Below are 10307 nucleotides of genomic sequence, written 5' to 3'. Positions count from 1 at the left end.
GACTCAGTGCCCTACATAAGGGGAGCAGATTTGCACACAAGTCCTGCTAGTGAGCCTCTGCCAAATCACCCCAGTCGTAGCATCCTGTATGATGCTCAAAAGGGCTGAGTCTGTGCAGATGACACAGCAGCAAAGGCACAGTGTAACTGAGCAGGCTGATTACACAGACACCATAGCACTCAGTGAACGTCATCTTGCACACGAGTTCTCCACCCAGGAGTCAGCTGTGAGCTTCTGAGAACAGCAGAGGTTTTGTGGTATTTAGAAACAAGATGTTACTCTATCTTAGAGAGAGAGATGATGAAGAGACTGTGTGTGAAGCATGAGCTAGTGACTGCACTAAGTGTAAGGAGCTGTGATACTAATGACAGGGAGCATGTGGGCAGGAGGAAATGAGATCAAAGGTTTGCTGGAGTTAGAGCAAAATATGGTAGAGTTTACAAAACCACAAAGTCAATTTGAAATTAATTCTTTGTTGAAATAGAATGAGGTGAAATTGCTTTTCCTATAGAATAGTTGGAGGAAAGCAAACTCTTCCCTGTTCCTTAGCCCCATGAAAATGATTCATGTTTTGAATTAGCCCAGTAGGATCAGAAAATGTTTGCAACCTGAGAGATGTAGCACTGTGGTTTATTGGGAACTTTTCAGTGCTAGTTTGCACCTGGGAACTAGCCCTGTTTACCCTTCTCACCTGTTTCTTTCCATCTGAAGGACCAGAAATCCACTGTGATCTCTCTGAAGAAGCTGATTGTACGAGAAGTGGCTCATGAAGAGAAGGGATTGTTCCTGATTAGCATTGGCGGAAAAGATCCCGAAATGGTGGAAGTCCATGCCAGCTCCAAAGAAGAGCGTAACGGCTGGATACAGATCATTCAGGACACAATGAACACCATGTAAGTTACCCAGCTATTCTTGCAAGGCAGGTGGTGCATGGTCACGTTCCTGTAGTAACTGAGACATGTCTCTTGTCCAGGAATAGAGATGAAGACGAAGGAGTCCCTTGTGAGTCTGAGTTTGAAAAGAAATTGCCCGATGCAAAAGTGAGAGGACTGAAAGGTAAAATCCTGCCCAGGACAGAGCCGGGGAGAGGTTTTAGAAAAATGTACAGCAATTTGGGGGTTTATGTGGTCAAACTTTGACTTTTTTTTTTCACATGACTAAGAATCCTGCATACAGCAAGTAATTGCAGTCCTGGTTTGCAGCTCACCTTCCTCTCATTATTTTTTTCTGAGCCCGCTGGGTGCTGCTGCTGTGCTGGATTGCACGGGGCACAGTCGTGTTGTGTCAATAGGTGCTGCCAAACCCAGCACATATTGTCAGGTTCCACTAGATGGGGCCAATATCTCAGGAATCGCTCAAGCTTCCTTGCCGAAGCTTTTACTGTCTCTTCATCTCTGTTTTGTGTTCCCCCTGACAGAACAACTTCAGCAGAAGGATAAGCAGATCCTGCTCTTGCTGGAGGAGAAGGCAAAGATCTTCCAGGACATGACAGACAGCTCTGTGCAGGAGGACATGCCAGGCTCCAGGCTGCTCTTCAGAGCCAACACAGAAGAGGCTCCAAAAGGAGAGGCCATTATGAAAACTGCAATAAATGAAGGTGAGTTAGTCAGAGTGACACATAAATTACAGTAACCAACAGACCCTTCAGCTTCAGTGAAGACATCAGTTCTCATGCACCAGTTTTTCAGGGAAACTCTTCTAGTTTTCGGAACAACAGCACAGATCAGAAGATACTACTACTTAGTATTGTCTCAAGGGACAGGTCATGAGGATTAGGAAAGGAAGCAGATACTGGTGGGTGTTGAAAGAGGGCAGAGAAGTCAGCACAGAGAACAACCACCATTGAACCTGTGCTGGGGTCAGGAGCAGGACAGGATTTGTCCTTGACTGAAATTTGGACTATCCAGGCTTTTGCTGTGCTTCAGCCTCAGCAAGGGGTGAGAGTGGGGCTCAGGTTCCAGCAGGTGCTTGTGGTGCCTGCAAGGAACAAGCAAGTCTGTTGACAAAGGCCAGGGTAAATGGAAACTCAGGCAACTTTCCAGTGTGATTTTTGGCGAGGCTAAAAATTATTAAAAGCTGTTGTCAGAGCACATCAGGGTTGCCTGGAGGAAGAGAGGGAGGTGTTAGCCAGTACAGAGCTCCAGGAACTGAAGTTAATGGTCAGACAGAATTAGTTTTTGCAGGGGCAATGCGTACTGTTCATATCATTGTCATAGAAACCTGTGTTCTTGGTACAACAAAGAATTTCTGACCTGAGCTGAGGCAGGGATGAAAATAGCTCAGAAGCCTGAGGTGGCCTTTAACAGAGTCATCACTGCTTTTTATTAGTTGAACTGCTGCAAGACCTGGTGAACAGGAGTCTGGGCACTGTCCTCGAACAGCAAGTCAGCACCACTGCCATGGAACAGGAAGGAGGAGTTGGCCCCATCTCTCTCCCTAGAAGGGCAGAAACTTTTGGAGGATTTGACAGTCATCAGATGAATGCCTCTAAGGGTGAGTAGTTACGTGTGAGCACATCAGTCTTTGTTAATAATGCATGTCATTGGATCCTCTTGCTTCAAAAGGACTTCAGCAGCTGGTGATTTGGGTTTCCCAGCTCCTCTCCGATAAGAGCTGATAGATTAAACCAGAGATTAGGAAAAAAGCCTATGTATAGGTGGAATGGTGGAGGCTGAGAACCCATGGCTACATGAGGATTAAATGTCTGAACTCACTCCTCTCTCTCTGTGCTCTCACTAACTCATCCTTGCTCCTTTACTTGTGTGCCACATGAAAGCGTTTGGCTGCTCAATAGATTAGTTTCTTCGTGTTATTAGTGTAATATCTGCAGCTCTGTTCTTTGTTCTTCACTTATCTTCCAGCAGGAGCCTGGTGCTGTTGCATTTGCACATGGATGAGGATATTGCTGAATCAAACATCTTCTCCCTTGTCTCTGCTCTCTCTGCATTTGTGTTCCACCTACAACTGCTTGTGTTATTCCTGCAATTAAGTCTCTCCCAAAGAAATGTGTGACTATTTATTTCAGCTGCATAGTTGGCTGCTTCCCAATGCTCTCTTTCTTTGCTCTACTCATCAGAAACTTCCCTGTCCTCAAATTCCTTTCTCTGTGGTCTCACTCACTCTCCCAATACAACCAGTTTCGCTGTGCTAGTGTCTGTCTCAGCATTGGGATTGTTGGACCTTGTCTGACCTCCTGCATTAAAGGAGCAGTGTTAGCCCCAGACAGTCAGACATGAGAAGTATGTAGAGGCTTTCCTAGTTCTATTGGAGAGTTGCAAAGCCCTCAGAAGGCCTTGTCATCATAATGACAAATATATTCACACTGGATGGGTTTGTTTAGGGTTGTGCAATGATGAATGGGACAACCTCAGACTGTTTGTTGTCCAGCTCTAGGTTTTCTGTGGAAAACTCTCTTTTGAATTAGGTTCTAATTCAGTGGTTGTAGAGTATTGGGAGATTCTGGGAAAAGAATGTAGGGCCTGTTTGTTCAGCTGGAGACCAGGAGGCATGAAACCTGGCTTTCATCTGCAGTTCACAACCTGTGAAACCTTGGGCAAGGCTTATAACCTGACTCCCCTTCATTGTCCGCTCCTGCGAAGCAGAAGGGAGGTGTTTTCTCCTGCAGAGAGGTGGAAGGCTCCAGGATGTGGTGCAGGAGAGCAGGTCTGTTAGGAGGACTTGTGGGTCAGCCTCTAATAGCAAAGCCTGCCTGGGGGGTGGTGGGAGCAGAGGGCCTTTGCACTAGGTGTGCTGCAGATTCAGGTGTATGTAAAGTTGTTTATCATCAAAAAGGTGCCAGTAGGGAGGTTGCCACTGCACATGTGGGTTTTCCCCATGGGCTGCATCTCAGTTGGCAAGGGGAGTAAAAGAGTCATGGCAAAAGCTAGAGGACAGAAGGTCCCTGTGACTCCTTTGCTGCCCCTGAGCAGAAGGACAGCACAGGGGGAGGGTTTTACAGCCCTTCTGTCCCCACAGGTCAGTTCAGTCCTGCTTCGGAGCACTGATAGGAGCCATCCAGGGGGAAGTTAGAAAGAGAAGTCCAGTGTCCCTTTGAAGATCTAGTTTCTGATAACTAAGGTTAATGATAAATTGTTAGCATAGAATTACACAAGGTGTTGCACAGCAGTATCTGACCCAGATGTAAATTAATTTGCACAAGAGAGGCATTGAAACTATACCTGCAATAATATACCCTGATATGATTCTGTTATCGTCCTCCATCTGCTCTTACTCTGCCTCATGTCTTCTCAGCAAGTATTCTGTGGTAGTAGACAGCAATGTGGGGGCTGGACAGAGCAGCAGTTAATAGCAGTGTGCCAAATTTATCAGCATGTTCTCTGAAACCAAAGTCAATCCTAATCTTAAATTCACATCCACTTTTTTCTGGTGGTGCTGACGTGTTCCATACATTTAGGGAGCAAATGCATTTAGTTAAAGTGTCTAAAGCTCTGTGTCACCTTTTGTGAAACATTGGAGTTTCCTGTATTAAATTTCTCAGACTTCAGCAAGTTCATCTATGACTTCAATGTTGACTAAGCAGTGTCAATCCTGACTTCTTCCTTTAGGTGGAGCGAAAGATGAAGGTGACGATGCTCAGGACCTTCGGAGGACAGAGTCAGACAGCATCTTAAAGAAGGTATAGCTTGGTTTATCTGTCTGCAGACACTGAGTTCAGATTTGCAAGAGAGTGACAATTCTAGTTTTGAAAAATTGCCATTGGATTACTTGGCACTTAGATATATCCTAAGAAGTTAAAAATAAAACAAAATTGGAAGTATGCAACCAAAACCACTTTTCTGTAGCTAAAATCCTGACTTGGAAACGGTTGCAAATCAGTTGTATTCCTTGGTGGCACAGGTTATCTACCATCTGTCTGCAGAGCAGCCAAAGCATGTGTTTAATTATGCATCATTATTGAAATGATAAGGTCAGCTATAACCTTGCACCTATTCTTCCTGGGGATCAATCCATCACATAACTGCAAAATGATACCTAATTAACATTTTATTGTATATGATTCTAACTTGTCTAAAAAACATGCATGAATTCTCCCAGAATGGAAAGTGGAGGGGGGTGTTTAATGGGTATGTCATTAGTTCAGCTTCAGAACACATTTGCTGTGATTTTTCATTGTCCTCATATTAAATTTGTGATCTTGTCCTAGGGTGGAAGTGCTAATCTGATGTTCATGTTTAAAAGGAATAACGAGGTAAGAATTGATTCCATTGCTCAGCTGTTTCCTTCATTTAAGTGGCAAGTGAATTTGTCTCAATAGGTGATAATGTAGAAGAAAACACATTTCATTTGCTGAAGCGCATGTAGACTTTTAAATGCATTAAGCTGAACCCACTGTGTCATTCATTTGTTTAACCTTGGATGTTCAGGCAGAAAATTTGCTGATTGTCATCTGGCTTGCCAGCAGGATGATATGTGCTGATTATAGGCAGCAAGGGTTAATTACCACCAGGAGGCACAGGGCTGTATTTATTGTGCATCTGCAGACAGAGAGAGTTTAATTTTATGTTGCAGGTGCAGTGAATTGGGGCAATTAGATTTCTATTCTCCCTTTGATACACATTCATAACTCCCAATTAGCATTAATGGGACAGTGAGAAGCAGTTCTCTTACTAGTGGCTATCACACCACTATGGCAAATACTGCAGTGGTTTTTCTTCTTCTTAAAATAATTGTAGGATATGAGAGATTCAGAGAATTTTTAGCTAGACTAAATTTAGGGATAGGGCATTGCTCCAAAGTGGCTTGCTGTGTATTGATGCATGAGGTGTTTGCATTTACCTGTATTTTCAGAGCCTCCATGAACACACCTGCTGCAGTGCAGCTTTTCTGTTTAATGGCAGTGGGGCTTGTATGGGTCAGCCAGGGTAGAGTGTACAAATAGTCCACATTCATTTAAAATATTTTTTTGCCCCTTTGAAGTTTTTTTCCTGAAATATCTAAGTGAACTGCTGGGTTTCATCCCAGTTACTCTGCTGGTCCTTAGGCAAGCTCATGCTGTGGGAAATGGTTGACAGAGACAACCTAGGGCTTCCCCTGAGGTGCCTCTGCAGGTGTTTCTTCCCCTGCCACACTGACAGCTAGGGAGGGAGGAAGGTGTTGTCAGGCACCTCTGGAAGATGTCCAAGGGTTGAATTTGTGTACTGAGGGATGACACAGTCATTGCAGGTGAAGAGTGAGGGAAAAGAAGGTGCAGAGGTATGGCCATACAGCTTGTCAGACTCACCAGGGTGTCACAGAGGAAAGAAAGGTGCTGTACATATACCCCAGCATCCAGTGGGACCTAATAGCAACGCTTTTGTTTTCTTGCAGCAGGTCCTTCAAACCATTACCAGCCTCCATAAGCTGCTCAATGCTTTGCAGGTAGGCTTAGCCCTTCATCCTGCTTCTGCATGCTGCTTGCCTGAGTTGTTAGTCAGACTGCATCCCCCATCTCCTCTTCTTTGCCCATCACATCTCTGCATGGCTGAACACCCCAGGGCCAGCTTGCAGGCAGTGTGCTGGCAGGACGTGGGAATTAACTGCTGGGGGAGGTGCTTTGACATCATCCTCTGGTAGCCCAGCTGTAAGGCTGCAGCGCTGGGCTTGAGGTTGACCAGAGAAGAAGGGGTTCAGTACAGCACCCTGCAGTTTTCAGAGGTAGATCTCTCTCCATGGAGAGGACACTGCAGTGATTTCTGTCCCTGTCTCCTAGGGTGTTGTGCTCCAGCAGGACACCTACATTGAGGACCAGAAGCTGGCTCTGAGCGAGAGGGCTGCGAGCCGAAACTGCCCCCGGCCAGCGTCGCTGCTGGAGCAGGAGAAACAGCGCAGCCTGGAGAAGCAGCGCCAGGAATTGGCCAACCTGAAGAAGCAGCAGGCACAGCACCAGGAGGAGAGACGGAGGAGAGAGAAAGAGTGGGAAGTCCGGGAGAAGGAACTGGCCCAGCAGGAGGCTCACCTGGCCCAGCGTGAGGAGCAGGTCCAGAAAGGGTGGCAGGATCTGGAGCGTGAACGAGAGGAGCTGCAGGTGAAGAAAGCTGCCTACCAGCTCGACCTGGAGAGGCTTCGCACGGCACAGAAGCAGCTGGAGAGGGAGAAGGTGCAGCTCAAGCAAGATATGGAGCAGTTAGCTCAAATGCGGCAGCAGTCTGACTACAACCAGGTAAATGATGCCAATGGGCAGGCTCCTGGGCAAGTTCCTTTGTGTAGGGAGCTCCTGGCCAATTCCTGGGTCAGCTGCATGCCTGCAGGGATGGACTGGTGCCAGTCCAGCCCTAGACATGTGGGGCCTCATATTTAAAACTGCTGCTTTCCTTGCACGTGACATGCAGAGCTGTGTTTCTTGCACCTCTGGAGCTGCTGAGGCACTGCCAGTGTTGGTGTGATGTGGTACATCTGGGGTGCCTGGCCAGTGCTGAGTGCAGCCCCCACTGGGTTACCACAGCCTGAGCTCTACCTGCTTCCCTGTGCCACGTTTTGGGGGATGGCAGAGTGGAGGTGGCTGGCTCCCAGAGAAGATTCCCTAGGCAATCCCAGGAGGTCAATACAGCCTTTGATGTTGGCCTTCACCCCATGAGGGCTGAGCTTGGGGGAGTGGTCAGGCAGAGGAGACATCCTTCTCTGAAACAGCCTGAGCACTGGTGGTTACCTGCACCCTCCAGCAGTCAGGAAAACCACTTGTGAGGCTGGTAACTGCAGGAGAAGGCTGTCTGCATGCTGACAGCCATCTCCAAAAGCATTCTCAATAGCTAGCAAAGAGATGGGCATTGCCCCTGACCTAAAGAGACTGAGCTCCTGCAGTCTGATTGTGGCTCAATGAGCAAAGGTCCCTGACTCTGCTAAAGAGGCTTCTGGTGCCTGGCTGCCCACAACCACAAAGAAAAGCCCACACACAGGTCCTGCTCTGTGCATTTTTCAGCAAGCTGGGGTTTATTTCTTCATAACTGTGCAGCAGTCTGGCTTAGGAAAGCAACCACCATTGGCAAAAAACGGGCTGAATTTAATCCTTAAGCCTGTTGATCATTTGTTTGTTTGTAACTCACTATTCTGACTGTAATTTGCTTAGAGCTGTAGCAAAATTAGTTTATAAATGTTGGATTGTGGAATGGAAATTATTTTGGGTGCCTGAATGGACTAATTGTGGAGCTGAGCAGTGAGCTCTGAAAAGCTAATCACCAGAGGAGGGCTTGCTCCCTCCCACCCTGTTCCTGATCAAGAGAGAAGTTTTCTGAGCAGCCAGTGAAGCTGTTCCAGCTTCAAGCACATGTAGACATGCGAGGGGCATGGATGCTGATGGAGAGGCTGAGGGGTAAAATGCCTGCAAGGCCTAGGGGTTTAGGAGAAGGAAGCACCTTTTCGAGGCAGGTATCTTACTGACATTTCAGAGCTATTAATAGAGGGTTCAGTGAGGCTTTGTTGGGCTGTTGTTTTGATCTTCCCTTTGAATGTGCAAGCTCAATTACATCCTGAGACAGCCGTTAGGGGAAAAAACATCAGGAAAAATATTTTTGCTTTCATCTTTTGCTTGGGAAGGCTTCCTTTGACACATGCCGCTCCTGTGCTGGGTGCTGGCGTTCTCCTCCTGGAGAGGTGCACGCTGCTCCTTGGCCTCCTGCCACCATCTGTGTGTGCAAACGATGCAGGGTGAGTCTTGGTATTGAGATCTTAGGGAATATTTGCCCGTGGCGTGTTGATACATAGCATAGTACATGTAAGAGCAAAAGATTGTGGAGTGTTACTCTTTATATGCCTCGTTTCTTCATCTTAAACAGAGAGGGCTTTTCTCTCTTTGCTTTGCCTGGATGGGGATCACATTTTATCTGGTGAATGGGCTGGATGTTACCAAGAATAACCTCTATGAGTGGTCTGGGACACACCTTTCCTATCCAGATTCTGTGTTGCCTCTTTGATGAAACACTTATCTTTTTCTTTATAGGTTTCAAATTTACATGAGAAACTTGCAAGAGTGCCCTCCCAGTGCAGCATCGATGAATCCTCCAAGCAGAAGAGCCCTTCCCTTCCTAAACAAGGGCTCTTTGATGCAGAACTGTCTGTCTCCCCAAAAAAGTACAGTCTTTCAAGGACACACAAAGAGAAATGCACTTTCCATTTGCTTAGCACAACAAATCAGACTAACAAGGCAGCTGAGGAACAAACTCAGATGCCTTCTCGTCTCTTCAGTTTAGCCAAACCAAAGGAGAAGAAGGAAAAGAAGAAAAAGAGCAGGGGACATCGCTCCCATCAGTCTGGTGAGTGTCAGGGAAGGTCACAGGTGTGTTTCTCAGCGTCGGTCAGCTGGCTGCTTTCCTTCAGCCAGAAAACTTGCAGCAGCCACAGAATCTACCTTTGAATGTGGATGGTGACACAGGGATGGAGAAGTTCAGCTGTGCTGAGTAGAGTTCCCAGCCTGAAGTGATCTTCTATGGGCTTTTCTGCCAGAGGGACACACTCTGCTCATTGCTTCTTCCCTTCCCCATCCCGTCCTGAGCAGCCTGCAGAGGCTGGATTCTGTTTGTATTCCAGCATGCTCTGTTTTGAGGAGGAAAATGTCCTGCTTCAATGTCTGTGCTTTCAGGAGCTGCTGCTGGGATTCTCCTGGCTGTTGCAGCCCCTGCGGCATTGATTGTAGTTTGGAAGTGATACCCACAGCCCTTCTGGTGGCCTCTCCCTTCCCCTCCAGCTGGTCTATCTTCTCTCCTGATCTGACAAAAAAAACTATGCAAGTTTTTTTTCTCTGGTAGTTTTGCATCCCCTTAGAAGTCAGATCTCCACCTCAAACCTCTGACCTACGTGAAATTTGATCACATGCCCTCAAATGGTTGGTTTCATCCATGTTAACTCACTGATGTTTGCCAACTTGTGCACTGGAAAGCTCAGCCATTAAGATGTGATTTCATGGTAGCTCATCAGGGAACTGAACATTTTTTAAGGGGTTCAATGGGTTTGGCAGACAGCAGGGTTTTGTACACTCTTCCTGTTGTATCCCTGTGCTCCCATAGTGATTCCCACCTGGGTTTTTTTGTGCTGCAGATTCTCACTTGTCAGAAGCACCTCCGGAGGATGAGGAGATCTTCTGCTGAGCACAGACTCTTCCAGTGGTCACTCATGGCATTGGCACCATGAACATTTCCCTTTCTGTTACACAGTACATGGCTGATATCTGCATTGGACAAGCCTTTAGAGGTTTCAAGTGAAACAGGTCATCAAGATTGTTACGTGGTGGATGGAGAGACACAGCACGTGGCTGATTCCTGCATTGGACAAGACTTTAGAGTTTTCAAGTGAAACGTGTTATAAAAATTGTTAAGTGA

At 46.7% G+C, this 10307-nt stretch overlaps 1 protein-coding gene across 1 annotated transcript; it reads left to right on the top strand.

Moving 5' to 3' along the window:
• Positions 1–711: 711 nt before the first annotated feature.
• Positions 712–10076, top strand: AKAP13 (A kinase (PRKA) anchor protein 13; the record flags this gene model as incomplete). The annotated part of the gene is made up of 10 exons (XM_009073055.1): positions 712–893; positions 974–1056; positions 1418–1597; positions 2329–2493; positions 4566–4636; positions 5165–5209; positions 6328–6378; positions 6710–7159; positions 8933–9245; positions 10027–10076. Coding segments are annotated over 10 exons (1590 nt in total), but the record flags the coding sequence as incomplete, so codon positions are not given.
• Between the last annotated feature and the right edge of the window lie 231 nt (positions 10077–10307).

The sequence above is a fragment of the Acanthisitta chloris genome, unplaced genomic scaffold, assembly GCF_000695815.1.
Source record: "Acanthisitta chloris isolate BGI_N310 unplaced genomic scaffold, ASM69581v1 scaffold10384, whole genome shotgun sequence".
In the NCBI taxonomy this organism is placed as follows: domain Eukaryota; kingdom Metazoa; phylum Chordata; class Aves; order Passeriformes; family Acanthisittidae; genus Acanthisitta; species Acanthisitta chloris.
Note: the sequence above shows the minus strand (reverse complement) of the source record. Positions and strands in the feature narration are given on the sequence as shown.